The 16,530-nt window shown below is 39.7% G+C and overlaps 2 protein-coding genes across 3 annotated transcripts in view; one reads left to right on the top strand and one right to left on the bottom strand.

Moving 5' to 3' along the window:
• ALDH1A2 (aldehyde dehydrogenase 1 family member A2) overlaps positions 1-16,530 on the top strand; it is a 138,455-nt gene that overhangs the window by 41,093 nt on the left and 80,832 nt on the right. For both annotated transcript variants that reach the window (XM_027765996.1, XM_014581871.2), the window contains exons 2-4: positions 3,620-3,724; positions 3,943-4,083; positions 7,319-7,448. In XM_027765996.1, the coding sequence (XP_027621797.1) occupies positions 3,620-3,724; positions 3,943-4,083; positions 7,319-7,448 (376 nt within the window). The remainder of the gene's footprint in view (positions 1-3,619; positions 3,725-3,942; positions 4,084-7,318; positions 7,449-16,530) is intronic.
• On the bottom strand, positions 14,098-14,376 carry LOC106733194 (putative 60S ribosomal protein L37a). Its single transcript, XM_014581876.1, has one exon. The coding sequence runs from the start codon at positions 14,374-14,376 to the stop codon at positions 14,098-14,100; it is 279 nt and encodes a 92-aa protein (XP_014437362.1).

Genomic DNA, 16,530 nt, shown 5'->3' on the forward strand with positions numbered 1-16,530 from the left:
GAATCGCGGTCGACTACGTGGGAGTCCAGTGACACAGCCATTACGCTAACTGCTGGTCCTGCTACCCTTCTATCTAATACCTCAAAAGTGAATCCTTAATGAAACTAATCTCTTAATTTTATTTTTTGTTCCTTGGAGATTGTATCATGTTTTCAACTGGTATGCAGAGATGATGAATTTGATCTGTGAGAAAATATGTTAACCAGAGTAGAAAAAGAACCAGACCAGGAACCCAAGAACTATAACTTTAACTCAGGCTTAGAAATTGACACTAACTGTTTCTTTGGACTGAGTAATTTTGGAAACCATGTATGTTGAATGAACAGAGCATTAGCTTTTGAATCAGAGCCACAAGGAGAACCTGCTTCTTTGGACTCAACCTCCTACCTCTCAATTTCTCATCTTTAATAATGGTAATAAAATTCTGTCTTACAGGGTTGTTGTAAATATCTAATTGATTATTAGCAACTGTAAGTCCCCAGAGGGCTGGAAATCTCTCTCTTTCTTTAAAAGGATTGCTTATTTAATTTCATTTGTTGTTATTATTTATTTTTTAATTTGACTAGAGAGAGAAAGAAAGGGAACGTGAGAAAGCAAGACACCAGGTCCAGGATTTGAACTGCAGTTTGCCATATGGGAGTCCAGTGCCTTAACCACCACACCTCCTGATGGCCCCAAGGGCTGGAAATCTCTTAATCAACTTTGCCTTTCCTGTGTCCAGAAGTATCTGTTCTTTGGGTGAATACATGTATTATTTTGTTAAGCATGCTTATAAATTGTAAAATGCCATGTAATTACAAAGTCATTGTGTTTGTGCTTCATACATTCATATTAAGTGCTATAAAATTTAAGTCTTTTTATTTCCCCCCTTTATTATTATTATTAGAGATTTTTGTTATAGGGCATATGTACTCGCCAGAGACAGAGAGTAAGGGAGAGACAGAAAGCAAGAAATCACCCCCCCAGGGGAGATGGCCATGCCACAATCTCTTCTCCTCTTAGGATTTTGGGCATGCACACACATGTGTCCGGTGTGAGTTTAGGCTGCTGGGTCTGGGTCTTGAACCACAGTCAGCCGTGTGCGAGTCTAGTCCATATTCCCCTTTATCTTAAAAGCCTTCAGGAAGAGAACACTCTAGCTTAACCATGTATCATAACCATGATACAATCTCCAGATTCATTGCCTTTTCAAAGTAAGAAAAAATGTGGAAGGAAAAATTGAGCTATTTTCTGGAATTTTGTTTTTAAAAGTTTAATTATATACATACTTAGCCTCATCTGTGATTATTTAAAAATAGCAGGCAATAACAAGTCATTTTGTCCTAAACAACTGTCTTTGTCCTAAATTGGTTAAGTGACTGGTTCATAAATTCAGAATTCTGTGGTGCCATAACTTTTATAGAATAAAACATCTTTGTGTGTTCTCTGAGTTTTCATAGTCCAAAAATAGTAATTTGGGTTTCTCTCTTAATGTCAATAATTTTTAAAATCTCATCACCTATCCTTTTCCTTCTTCTTTAACTTATTTATTACACATCTTGTAATAAATAGATTGACTTGGATACGTTTTTAAATCATTAGTTTCTTTACCATTTTAAAATAATCCTTACTTAACATATAAGATAATCAAGCCTTTTAAGAAATCCTAGAGAAAGAGACCAGCAGATGGCGTAATGGTTACATCACTAGATTCCCACATAGTCAACCATGGTTTGTGTCCCTAACCCAGTGGCTTAAAACTCACGTGGGGGTAGGGGTAGGGAGGGGGTGACAGCAGGTGATGTGGTGGTTAAAACACTGGACATTCCCACATAATTGACCATAGTTTGAGTCCTGGACCTGGTGGTTCGCTTTTTCACTTTCCTTCTCTCTCTCTCTCTCTGTGGCCGAATTAAAATAAATGAATAAACAAAATTACATAAACAATAGGCAGTATTCTATCTGTTAAAAAAAATAACGTAAAAAAAAAATTCACACCGGGTACGTGTGCATGCATGGACAAAATCTTGAGAGGAAAATGGAGAAGGGATTTCAGCATGACTATCCCCCTGGGAGGTGATTTCTCGCTTTTGCCTCTCTCTCTCTGTGTGTGTGTGTGTCTCTGTCTCTGGTGAGTGCACACACCCTGTAACAAAAATCCCTCTTAAAAAACAAACAAACAGTTTGAAAGTTACAACTATGTTGGCTAAGCCACATAGCCTACTCAGGAAGGGGAAAGACAGCTAACTTGGATTTACATGTGTAACTCGTTTAACTCACTAGTTAGTTTGGCTAGAGTCATTGCTCAGTTCAGGATCTGATTATGAATTGGGGGAATGCTGGTTTCAGCACTTTGAAGTGTCCTTGAGAAGTCAGTTGGGCCTCTGACACAGAAGCTGTCAGTATGACCTAAGTCTCACAGACTATCACTTTGATCCACAATTTAATTCTTACAGATATTGGCCAGAGTTTAGACTATCAGTATTTCCTTAGTCTGAAACAAAAATATCATAGAGGAAGTTTCTGAATTGAGGGTGAGGCTCGACTGGACACTGTTCAAGATCTCTTACAGGTATTTTTCTGATTGAGTGTACTCCCATTCTTTGGGTAGATACCTAGGAGTGGAATTGCTGGATTATATGGCAGTTTTTTTTTGAGAGGTTTTTGCTATAGGGCGTGTGCGCTTGCCAGACAGACAGAGAGAGACATAGAGACAGAAAGCGAGAAATCACCCCCTAGGGGGGATAGTCACGCCGCAATCCCTTCTCCTCCATTCTCCTCTCGGGATTTTGGGCACGCACGCACACGCGCCCGGCGTGAGTTCTAAGCCACTGGGTCCAGGACGCGAACCGCGGTCGACTACGTGGGAATCCAGGGACATAGCCATTACACTAACTGCTGGTTCCCTGGCAGTTCTATTTGTAGGTCTTTGAGGAACCTCTGAATTATTCTCCACAGTGGCTGTACTAATTTATTGAGTCATTAGAAAAGACATTTTTGCATAGAAAAACATAGGAAAAAACATCATGACTTTCCCAACAACCTAGTACATTCCCACCGACAATGTGTGTGGTAATATCTTTGACTGGACTGACATACAGTGTATTCATGCTGGAGAAATTCATTTTCTATGTTGTAAAGATATGCAGTGGATGGTATAAGGGCATGGAGAGCAACTGGAATACTAGAAACTGTGTGGGAGGAGGGTGGGAAATGGAGGAGAGAGAGAGGGAGGGAATTAAGAAACACAAAATGGAAAATTATCTGTTGAAGATAATATGTATGGTGATATCTTTGAACCAATATGCATTGTATTCTGGATGGGAAAATTCATTTTGTATGCTGCAGTGATATACAGTGAATGAGTGTGAAATAAATAAATTGAAAAAAGAAAACCAAAAAGATATACAGTGATTGAAGGTAAAAAATAAGAAAAAATAAAATATATAAAAAAACCTTTGCTACATTTCATGTTTTATACTTGCCGATGCATATACATACACACACACACAAGTATACAGAACAAGTATTATTACCATGGTGCTTCCATAACACTTGGCCATTGACTGGTTTTTGATATAGACCATTGACCGGCCTGTGACCTCTGTCACAGATCCCATTGTGTTGTCTGTTCCCTTAGATCTTCATTAACAACGAATGGCAGAACTCAGAGAGTGGGAGTGTGTTCCCTGTCTATAATCCAGCCACAGGAGAGCAGGTGTGTGAAGTTCAAGAAGCAGACAAGGTATGGCTTTCATAGAAAAAGAGTCCCTGTGAAATAAGCATCTTCAAACAGTAGTGCAGTGCATATGCTCTCTGCTCAGATCCATTCATCGGTCACTGTGTGTGTGTGTGTGTGTGTGTGTGTGTGTGTGTGTGAGCGAGAGAGCGAGAGAGAGAGCGCGCGCAGATGGTTCTTTATTTGTAGTGTTTAATCTCGTCAGTTGTGCCTCTTCCTAACAGGCAGATATAGACAAGGCGGTGCAGGCGGCCCGCCTGGCTTTCTCTCTTGGCTCAGTGTGGAGAAGGATGGATGCTTCAGAAAGAGGACGTCTGTTGGATAAGCTTGCAGACTTGGTGGAACGTGACAGAGCAGTTCTTGCAGTAAGTAACACAAGCAAACATTACATCTTCACCCAGGTTTATTATCCCACTGAAACTTAGATTCCCAGTCTTTTTTGTAAGCACTATAAAGCAGATCTGGGGGCGGGTGGGAGCTGAGGAGTATATATTACACATGAGAAATGAGAGCTATTTGGATTTGGGGATCAGGTGGGGAAGTGGATGATCAACTGAATCTCTTCTCACTGGTATTTGAAGAAAAAGGATAGCTTTCCATGACTGGCCCTTTATTGTTCGCACCTTCCTTCTCTGACAAACAAAACAAAAAGTCAAGCAAGGGAAAATGCTGTTTGCAAAAAATCAATACATGATCCTGTTGCAAATCACATAAGACTAGTTCTTAGCTCCTCAGAGATTCTCTCTTGAATCCTTCAGAAGCAGAGGACTCAAGACAGACCTCTCATACCCTTCAGTTCCATTTGTCCTGTCATTGTTCAGAACCAAGAGAAATAAGCTGTCGGGGACTGAAGCTTAATTTGACTAAAGCAGTCATTTTTCTCCCATAAGGGATGTCCCCTGCCTTAGTGGGTTTTATGGCTGCTGCTGCTGCTTTTAAAATACAAGTCCTTTTCTTTGAGACTATGAACTTTGTGGAAACTTTATGCACTGTACAAAGGGGATCTCCACCTGCACGACCTGATGGACCAGTTAATTTTCAGGGCTCCCTCATTCGGTCAGAATACTCAAACCTTCAGTCCTGTGTCCTCGCATCTACTTGGCACAATGGTGCCCTGCTGCGCTTGCTTTGAGAGAGGGAAGTCATTAGTGCCCTTCCTACGATGGCTCTTCCCTCTCCCATCCCCCCTCAGAGAGCCATTCATAGTATGAAAACAAAAGGGATTCCTTTATTGATATGATTTGGAACTCCAGCTGTGTATAACATTCATTTGTCTATAAAAACATTTTCTAACTCTGGGAATACTGTTCCAGGAGGTGGTTATGCATATTGTGAAAAGGGAGTTTTATAGTGAAGTAGCTCCTTCTTGAAAGTGCACAGGACACTGGACATAAGGGCTCTGGAAAGGCTAATTCAGTGTTTCTCAAGCTTATTTGAGCCTCACCACAATATTTTTGGCTAACCTACTTCATACCTTGCAAAGCAGTTCTCCAGAATATCTTGGAGAATGCTGGTTTCTACATTTGTCTCTTCGTTGGATTGTGATTTCCTTGATGATCAGAATTGTATTTTACTTCCTTTTTTGAAATCCTAACACTGTTCCTGGCACATAAATGGCAAATGAGGGCACAGAGATGGTCAGTAAATGTCTATTTGGTTGAGCTAAGTATATGTGACATTTACAACAGTTTGTGCTAGGAGATGGCATAGTTTATTTCTGCAGTCCTGTTTTTATAGCGTAAAACTGAGAATGCCTGCCTTTTTCCTATCCTGTCTCACTGTGATTTAATCTCTTCCCTTGACACCTCAATGAGATTTTTTTAAAGAATTATTTTCTTTAACTTTATTTATTATTATTATCATTATTGTTTTCCAGTTTGATCAAAGAGAGACAGACAGAGAGAGAGGAAGTGAGAAAGCAAACCACCAGGTCCGAGACTTGAACCGTGGTCAACCATGTGGGAGTCCAGCACCTTTAACCACCATGCCACTTGCCGGCCCCTACACCTCAATGAGATTTTTACTTTTAAGCATTCCCAGGCCACTTGAGAAGTAGATTTTAGTAAGAGGTAGCTCTGGAAAGGGGAGCTTCTGGCCCAAAACTGAAATTAATAGCTCATCCTAGGTAAGCAAACATAATTGAAGATAAAGTTAGGGTTGGCATCTCCCCGGTGAATTTGGTGTCAGCAGCTTATAGAGACCATTCAGGTGGCCCACACATAGCTCCACCTTTGCTATAGACCTTGCCTGTGTTAGCTGTAGGCAGAATGCAATGCCCATCTCATGAAACTATAAATGTTCTGAAAAGTACTAGGAAAGAATTTGATCCCCTTTAATAAAGGTGGGCTGATAAGTGACATACTATTTTAATATGGGTTTCATCTTGTAGTAAGTAGATAAATTGCACTTTAATAGCATTTTTATCATTAAATGGTGAATATTTCTTTTTTTTTCTTTTGAGAGGTTTTTGCTATAGGGCGTGTGCGCTCGCCAGACAGAGAGAGACAGAGAGATAGAAAGCGAGAAATCACTCCCCAGGGGGGATGACCATGCCACAATCCCTTCTCCTCCATTCTCCTCTTGGGATCTTGGGCACGCACGCACATGCGCCAGGCGTGAGTTTAAGCCACCGGGTCCGGGACTCGAACCACGGTCAACTATGTGGAAGTCCAGCGACATAGCCATTATGCTAACTGCTGGTCCCAAATGGTGAATATTTCAACTTTGTTGGCAATCAGATTTAGTTTTCATGCCAATATGTGCTATACAGTTTTCTTATGGAACAAAACATGAAATTACAAACACTCATTTTTGTTTATTTCATTTGTTAAACTTTTAACAACTTTAATTTCTCTCAGAATACCTTTTCTCATTTCAGTGCATCCATTTGTCATTGTTTTTGTTAGAGATTTAACCAGTTTAGGAACATGTCATTAAAATAATAATGTTTATAATGTAAAGCTGTTTAAGTTTTTTCTTTTTAGCAAATAGACCAGATACTTCACTCTTAATAGATAACGGTTGTTAACATAAATGTTTACAAAAAGCTTGCCTTCAAATTGCTAAAGTCTGGGCTTCCCTAGAGGAAATCTTGTTTATTTGGTGGTAATAAATAGACTCAGTGCACCGCGGATATTTCATTTCTCAGCAGGGGTCTTGGCAGCTGTAGAGAACGCTTTATATTCTCATCAGTTGCATAAAGACCCTGTTCCTCATTATGCATTCAGATTACTGTTGTAGATTCCAAGAAAAAAAAAATCCCCATTCAGCTCTGGTCATTAATATAATAGAAGCTGGTTTGATAAGCAGAATATTTCTTTACTATTAAGTAAAGAAATGTACATTTATGTACTTGGTAGTGGCTACTGGAAACACAAAGGTATAGGAACAAATGCATATGTGATCATTGCAATTTTTACTAGAAATTCAGCCAAACTGGCAGTACTAGAAATCACATTTGGGAAATCAGTGATCAGGTATGTATCACCACTTACATTTGTTTGTTTCTCTCTCTTCCTTTTTTCCTCTGCTCTAGAAATCACTTAGTGTATCACTGCAGAGTTCTGGGGTCTCAATTTCTCTACATTTCTTTTCCTACAGACCATGGAATCCCTGAATGGTGGCAAACCGTTCCTACAAGCTTTTTACGTGGATTTGCAGGGTGTCATCAAGACCCTTCGGTATTACGCGGGCTGGGCTGATAAAATTCACGGGATGACCATTCCTGTAGGTATGTGAGAGCTGAGAGTATCACAAAGGGAAATGTGAGATTCTATCATAAATACACTTGGACCACTGGATGCAAACTGCAGTCACATAGAATAAAAATGTGAGCAACTTATAGAAACTTTAACTGAGCAAAGAACCGAATTATGTGACTAACTCTGACAGTGTCCTTATTTCTACATAGATAGTCCATGCATAAGTCCTGGGGCAAACCAATTGAATCAGTACATCAGTCAACTATGGAGTATATGTATCTGCATGCCCACTGCAAAGCACTTAGCGTGGGTGCTAAGGGTATAGAGGGGTACTGGAAGGGGGGGAGTAATCAGGGAAAATTCCAAAAAGATTAAGACTTGACCCTTCTTTTTCTAAAACGTAAGATCTCCTCATTGGAAGGAAATGCTCTAAAATGAGATTATGGATGACTTTTCATTTTATTATTTTTTTCTATATTTACTACAGTGATTATGAATCACTTTCACAATTTGCAGAAGCAACAAAGATTATGGTCCTTTTATATTGTTATTAAGATCCAAGTCAGAAGGCAACCCTAATACATAAAACAAAGGTTGCTTCAGAAGAGTTAGAATTGGGTGCTAGGTAGTGTGGCAGTAGCCATTTATTTTTCATTTCAAAAAAATTTCAATTTAATTCACAGAGAAATTTACATTTTTCTGCCTGACAAATGTTTCCTCCCCTTGCACTTCACCCCCATAGTCCACCACCCACTCTCTACAAACTAATCTCCCCCTCACAGTCTCTAGCATTTACACCCATCTTATCTGCCATCACACCTTCAGACCTCTCAACCTCTGCCATAACACTCAGTACAAATTGAGTGGGCATATACAATGTGTATCTTTTGAAGTCTTTTATATGCATTCATTTCGAGTCAAACAACAGGATCTCATTGTTTTTTATAGCTTCATAATATTCCATAGTATATATCTGCCACAGTTTTTAAATCTAGTTACCAGTTTTTAGAAACTTGGGTTGGTTCCATGTCTTAGCAATTATAAATACTGCTGCAGTAAACATGGATGTGCAAATAAATGTCTTTCTGATTGTTTTCTTATCCTTTGGGTAAATACCAAGAAGTGGGATTACTGGGTCATGTGGAAGTTCTATTTGTAGGTTTTTGAGAAACCTCCATATTGTTTTCCACAGAAGTTGGATTTACATTCCCATCAATAGTGTAAGAAGGTTCTTTTTCACCACAGCCTCACCAGCACTTGTTGTTCTGATTGTTTTTATCCTAGCCATTCTAACTGGGGTTAAATGGTATCTCATTGTGGTTTGAATTTGGATTTCCCTTATGACAAGAGACTTTGAATATTTTTTCATATGCCTCTTGTCCATTTGTAAGTCTTCCTTGGAGAGTTGTCTGTTCTATTCATTTGCCCATTTTTAATTGGATTAATTTTTTTGTTTTTGGTGGATGAGCTGCTTGAGTTCCCTTTGTATTCTAGATACCAGTCTCCTGCCTGAGGAATAACTTGCAAATATTTTCTCCCAAATATTTTCTCCCATTGTATTTTCACTATAATTATTGTTTCCTTTGCTGTGAGGAAAGCTTTTTAGTTTGATGTAATCCATCTTGTCTATTTTAGGCACTATTGCCTGTGCTATAGGGGGTCTTATTTAAGAAATTTTTGCCTACTCCATTGTCTTCAAAAGCTTTCCTTATGTTTTCTACTAGTAGTTTTTATAGTTTGAGGCTGTATATGTAAAGCTTTAATTCCATTTTGATTAATTCTGGTTAATGATGAGTGATAGAGGTCCAGTATAATTTTTCTTCAGGTGGATATCTAGTTCTTCCAGCACCATTTGCTGAGAAGACTTTTCTTTTCTCCACTGCATTGTTTTATATTATTTGTAAAAGATCAGTTAGCTGCATGATTTGGGGTTTATTCCTGGTTTATTCTATTCATTTCCATTGGTCTATGTACCTATTTTGTGCCAGCACCATGCTGTTTTGATTATCACCGCTTTGTAATATACTTTATGACCGAATCACATGATGAGATGCCTCCTATTTTATTCTTTGGAACAGTACTGCCTTGGCAATATGGGGTCTTTTATGATTCTAGACAAATTTCATAACTGTTTCTTCTAGTTCTGTGAAGAATGTCTCAGGTAGGTGGATCAGAATCACAATGAATATATAAATTAATTTGGGTGGATGGTATCTCTATTGGGATGTTGATTACATCAGTTCTTTCAATCCAAGAGCATGGGATATCCTTGCAGTTTTTGTATCATACTCAATTTTTTCCTAGTTTTTCATAGTTTTCCTTGGAGAAGGCTTTTACCTCTTTAGTTAGTTTTATTCATAGGTATCTTTGTTTCGTAGCTATTGTAAATGAGATTGCTTTCTTCAGTTCCATCTCAGTCCATTCATTGTTGATGTATAGAGTTTTGTATGCTGACTTTGTATTCTGCAACTTTACTGAATTCACTTACCACTTCTAGGAGTTTTTTCATGGACTCCTTTGGATTTTCTCTGTATATAATTATATCATCTGCAAATAGGGACAGTTTCACTTCTTTTCCTATAGGAATGCCTTTTACTTTGCTCTTTTGTCTGATTGCACTGGGTAGGATTTTCCAGGAGTAGAAAGAGTGGGCAGCTTTGTCTTGTTCCCATTTTTGGTGGGAAGGCTTTTAGCTTCCCCCTATATAATATGTTTGTAGTAGGTCTGTCATATAGGGCTTTTACTATGCTAAGGAATGTTCCTTCTACCCCTGTTTTTCTGAGAGTCCTGGTCATGAAAAGATGTTATATTTTATCAAATGCTTTTTCTGCATCTGTAGATGGAATCATATGATTTCTATCTTTCTTTCTGTTAAGATGATATATTGCATTTATTGTTTTGTGTATGTTGAACCATCCTTACATCCCTGAGATAGAATCTACCTGTCATGGTGTATAACCTTCTTGATATGCTGTTGGATTTGGTTTGTTAGCATCTTGTTGAAAGTTTTTTCTCATCTGCACATGGGATGTTTTCAAAGATTGATGACATAGGGACCAGCAGTTGGCGTAGTGGCTATGTCACTGGACTTCCTTGTAGCGGACTGTGGTTCGAGTCCCGGACCCAGTGGTTTAAACTCATGCCAGGTGCGTGTGCGTGCATGCCCAAGATTCTGAGAGGAGAATGGAGGAGAAGGGATTGCTGCGTGGCCATCCCCCCTGGGTGGTGATTTCTCACTTTCTGTCTCTCTGTCTTTCTGGCAAGCAAACGTGCCCTATAGCAACAACAACAACAAAAAAAGATCGATGACATAATAGGTCACAAAACAAGCCTTTATAAGTTTAGTAGTACAGAAAATATACCCAGTATCTTCTCTCATCACAGTGGAACAAAACTTGATGTCAACCACAGAAAGAGTCCTTGAAACACACGAAAATCTGGAAACTAAGCAATATACTCCTGAATAACATTCAGACTTCTGAAGAAATTAAGACTGAAATAAAAAAAAATATTGAAATTAGCTATAATGAGCACACTACTCTCCATAACATTTGGGACACAGCAAAAACAGTCATAACAGGCAAGTTTATAACCATCAGTGCTCACAAGAAAAAAATTATAAAATGGCAGATAAATAACATTGTAACTTAAGGAACTGGAAAAACAACAACAACAAAATCTCTAAAAATAGAAGAAAGAAATAGATTAGAGTTGAAATAAATAAGATAGAGAATAAAAAAAAAGCTATACCAAAAAAATCTACAAAGTAAAAGCTAATTTCTAAAAAGAATTACTTATTTAATTTTATGTATCATTATTATTTTTAAAATTTGCTATAGGACACATACACTCACCAGAGAAGCAAGAGAGAGAGAAAGCAAGCTGCCAGGTCTGGAACTTGAATAGTAATTGGTAATATGGGAGTTCAGTGCCTTGACCACTGCACCACCTGCTAACCCCAAAAAGCTGAATTTTTGAGAGGATAAGCAAAATTGATAAGCCATTAGCTCTACTAATCAAGAAAAAAGAGAAAGTAACCAGATAGATAAAATTAGTAATGAAGCTGGTACTATTAAAACCGATATATTTGAAATACAAAAATTATGAGAATATTATTAGGATCTATATCCCAAGTAACTGAGAACTCAGATGAAATGGACAAATTTCTGGACAAGTACAAGTTACTTAGGTTGAATCAGGATGAAATTGAAAGCCTGAATAGACCAATAAAAAGTGAAAAGATTGAATCAGTGCTTTCACAGCAACCCCAGCAGGAAGGCTCTGTCATTAACATCTTTAGCTTACAGAGGAGGAAACCATGGCCTAGAGAAGTTAAGTACTTTTTCTAATTCCCACAGCAAATAAGTTTTAGAGTTAAATTTTGTTATTAGAACCTATGTTATCAATCATCCCACTAGAGGATTAATTTCAGTTCCTGGGAGGGAACAATGCCATCACAGGAAAGGGACAGATTAAAAGAGATATGAGGATGTTGGGAAGGGTGAGTAAGCATAAGGAAAGAAAATACCTATTTATTGAGTGTATCTTGGGTGCTGCTAAGTGTTGTACCAGGTTCTCTACCTGTGTTCTCTGGAAACAGTCTGCTTTCCATATAGAGTATATGCAAGCAAGAGCAGAAAGTAGTGCTGGGTGTCTGAGGAGCTCCAATCAGGCCTTCCTAGTCAGTCTGAACAGTATTGACTTACAAAAGGGATGGAGGATTGGCTGATGGTGGGATGGCTTAGAGTAGTGCTTCTCAAACATCAAAAAAATCACCTGAGATATTCTTTTTTTTTCAGAGAGGTTTCTGCTATAGGGCGCGTGTGATTGCCAGAAAGATAGACAGAGACAGAGAGACAGAAATCGAGAAATAACCCCCAGGGGGGATGGCCACACCACAATCCCTTCTCCTCCATTCTCCTCTCAGTATCTTGGGCACGCACACACACATGCCTGACGTGAGTTTAAGCCACTGGGTCTGGGACTTGAACCGTGGTCAGCTATATAGCCATTATGCTAACTGCTGGTCCCCCGAGATATTCTTCAAGTGTAGTTTCTGACTGAATAAGTTGAGAGTGAGGGGGGCTGAGATTCCTTTTTCCAACCAGCTTCCAAGTGATACCTGTGCTACCAGTCCTCTGCACTCATTAGTTAGAAGAAGAGACCAGCACCAATCTAGGTGGCTATTTTGATGCTCATCTGGATAGCAGGTAAGAAGGGAAGAAGTCATTGTGAGGGTAGTGAGGTGATAGAGACAAGACTTCAAAGGGCTATTTTATTTTATTTTTACTTACTTATTTTTAGATTTTTTTTTTTGCCATAGGGTACATGTGCTAACTGAAGACCGACAGAGACGTGAGAAACCCCCTCATTCCCCAGGGGGGATGGCCATGCCACAGTTCCTTTGCCCCTATTCTCTTCTTGGGAGTTTGGGCATGCATGCATATATGTCTGTCATGTTTTTCAGGCCACCAGGTCTGGGACTCAAAATGTGGTTGGCATGTGCAATCCAGCACCTTAACTACATGCCACCTGCTGGCCCTTATTTTATTTTATTTCATTTTATTTTTTATTTTATTTATTTTATTTTATTTTACTTTATTTTATTTTTGAGCCAGAGGAACATGTGAGCTCTCCAGACTGAAAGAGAGAGCACCATGCAATGGGACATGTTCATACCACAATCCAAGAGGTATTTCTCCATTTTGGGCATGCACCGACATGATTTGAACTGTGATTGGTCATGTGAGATCTGGCTTCCTTAACCACCAGGCTATAAGACTGGCCCTCAAAGGACTTTTTAATTTAAAATTATCTCCACAGTGACGATAACTTGTAAAGTGTTAGCCTTTAGAAAAATGGGTTTGGGGGCTGTCTCTGTGGCCTAATGGTTAAGGCAGCTGGTCCCACATGGCTGACTATGTGGTTTGATTCTTAGACCTAGCTTAAGAAATACATGAAGTGGTTGTGCATGTATGTCTGAAATTCCAAAAGGAGGGAGAGATGGAGGAGAAGGGCTTGTGATATGACCATTCTGCATGGAGAGTGCTTTCTCCTTTCCCTCTCTTTCTGTCTCTCTATCTCTCTCTGGTAAGCACATGTAGCCCCTAGCCAAAAAAAGGGGTTGTGTGTTGATTATAGGTGCTCTTCCTCACTACCTAGAGGTTTTTGCTTTGTTCAGTAAGCTCAGAAGGACATAGAAGATTGCTTTTGGACAATGTCAGAATCTTAGTTCACTCCTGTTCTAAAGATATTATGGAACAGTGGTTCTCTAGTACCACTTAGAGAATTTGGGGACGGCCGAACTGAGATAGGGCCACTGTTGGTCATGCACATACCTGTTGGAGGGCTTGAGAATTCAAACCTTTGTTAATGACCAACCTGTGAGAACATTTTTAGGCTGACCTCTCCTATTTCAGTATCAGAAGATAAGTTAACGAGGTTAAAGTCCCTAGCTTTTTGTCCCCCTACCTCTTCTCCTATTTCTCTATTGAAGTAACAAATATTTTCAGGCATGTGAATATTTTTTCAAATTATTTAACAATGTCTTAGACATAGACTAAACAGAAAGTTGTATGCATAGATCTCTATTTGACGTAATGATGTCTTTTTTTTTTTTTTTACATAAATTAACCCATTTATTGTAGGCTAGTGATATTGCAAATGTCTATGGAGCACCTACTGATCTTTCAATTCCTTCAGTCTTCTGATGGCAGCCTTTACTGCGACAGCCGAAGTGGTGTTGCAGGTCCAGGCACCACCAGCTGCCGTTTTCATGCAGGAACCACGGTGCCAGATCCCCACAGCCCGTCTCTCCATCTTAGTTTTGCCACAGAAGGAGCAGATGTACTTGGCGTGCTGGCTGATTTCGATTTTCTTCACCATTTTCTGGAGGGAGACACCATAGTGGGTCCCGTATTTACCGATGATGCCGATCTTCTTGGTGCATTTAGCCATACCGCCGCCAACTAGGTCAGAGCCCAGAGAGCCTGATGTTTTGATTATCTTTTACTTTCTCAAGAGAGAAGGCCCTAATTAGATAAAGATTTATTGGAGTCAGAGCCAGCAGGTGGCATGTTGGTAAGGGTGATGGACTCCCACATATTGACCATGGTTTGAGTCCTGGACCTGATTGCTTACTTCCTTGTTCTCTCTCTCTCTCTCTCTCTCTCTGTCCCTCTCTGATCAAATTAAAATAAAAAATAAATAAGGTTAAATAAATATTTTTTTTAAAAAAAGATTTATTGGAGTCTCTGCTCATAGTCAATGTTTTAATGTACTTTGATCTAGCAATAGAAGTAGCTGACCCACAAGCCTCACTGTTTTTTTATTTTTTATTTATTTATTTTTATTTTTTAGAGAGGTTTTTGCTATAGGGCGTGTGGGCTCACCAGAGAGACAGAGACAGAGAGAGACAGAAAGCGAGAAATCACCCCCCAGGGGGGATGGCCACGCCGCAATCCCTTCTCCTCCATTCTCCTCTTGGGATCTTGGGCACGCACGCACATGCGCCCAGCGTGAGTTTAAGCCACCGGGTCTGAGACTCGAACCATGGTCGACTACGTGTGAGTCCAGCGACATAGCCATTACGCTAACTGCTGGTCCCAGGCCTTACTGTTTTTAACTGAAGTTCCTTAAAGATCTCAAGATGCTGCCTTAGGAGTTGGACATACTGGGCTTAGTAACAGCTCTTTTTTTTGGAGAGTTTTTTTTTTTTTTTTTTTTTTTTTTTTTTTTTGTGTGCGCTTGCCAGACAGAGACAGACAGACAGACAGAAAGCAGGAAATAACCCCTCAGGGGGGATGGTCACGCCGCAAATCCTTCTCCTCCATTCTCCTCTTGGGATCTTGGGCACGCACGCACATGCGCCCAGCGTGAGTTTAAGCCACCGGGTCTGAGACTCGAACCATGGTCGACTACGTGTGAGTCCAGCGACATAGCCATTACGCTAACTGCTGGTCCCAACTTAGTAACAGCTCTTCAGCCAGCAGGTGACATGCAAGTTAAGGCAGATGGATCCCCCATGGCCAACATCATGGTTTGAGTCCCAGACCTGGTGGCTTGAAAGACATGCTAGGCACATGTGCATGCTGACCAAAATCACAAGAGGAGACTGGAAGAGGAGGGATTTCAGCATGGCCATCCCCCCAGGTGGCAATGTCTCACTTTGCTTTTCTCTTTCTCTCTGACAAGTGCATTATCCCTATAGCAAACTAAAAGAACAGGCTCTGGCAGTTGTCTCTCCCATCTTTCTCATTGACAATTGTTCAGCCTGTGAAGGAAAACACATGAGGAATTCTCTAAAGCATTAATTTTTTTGTTTCCTCGGTTTTTTTAATTTTGTTTTTGTTTTTTCCAAATAAAGTGCATTTAGAGAGAAACTAAGATAAGGGACTTTTCTGGCGTCAGGTCTGTGGGTGGAGTTTATAGGAAGCTGGGGTTGGTGAGAGCCCCATGGTGCTTTGAACAGAGGAGGGAAGGATGGAGACAGGTGAACATGGCAGCTTTCCTCTGTTCCAACTTTAGATATCATTTGGGCTTGTTAGAGGCTACTGCATGTTTAGTCAACAGAACTTTTGACTGGTCCAGGCCTTCTGAATTTAGCTGGACTAGAGGGTCAGAGGGGAAGATTTTGGTCAGGAGGCTCATGAATATTCACTTATTTATTCTCAGATTTGTTCAGTCAGTCAGCTCATTTCTGTGTTTGCTCTTTGTAGCTTCCTAATTTGACAAGTTTAATTTTACCTTTGTATTTTTGGCTTTTTCCTCACAGTGAAATCTGGACTATAAGAAAGCCGTTAGCCCTTAACCATGGGATCTTTGTTTTGTTACATACATTTGTAACTTTATGTTTGGAATTATAAAGGAGTAGAATAATTTATATTTGCATTGTACTTAAGAGGGTAAAATACACCTTTACAAATAGGATCTTGTGACTCTGTGTGTGATCCCGTGAGGTAGGCTGGATTTAGAAAGGCATTACACCCATTTTCCAGGTAGGAAGATGAGGCAGAAAGGATTTAGTGTCTTGAACAATGTCACATGGCTGGTAAGTGGCAGACCAAAAATCTCTTTCTGCTTAAGCCATTGTGAAATTCTTGGTTCAGCAGG

The sequence above is a fragment of the Tupaia chinensis genome, unplaced genomic scaffold (genome assembly GCF_000334495.1).
Source record: "Tupaia chinensis unplaced genomic scaffold, TupChi_1.0 Scaffold000063_1, whole genome shotgun sequence".
In the NCBI taxonomy this organism is placed as follows: Eukaryota; Metazoa; Chordata; class Mammalia; order Scandentia; family Tupaiidae; genus Tupaia; species Tupaia belangeri.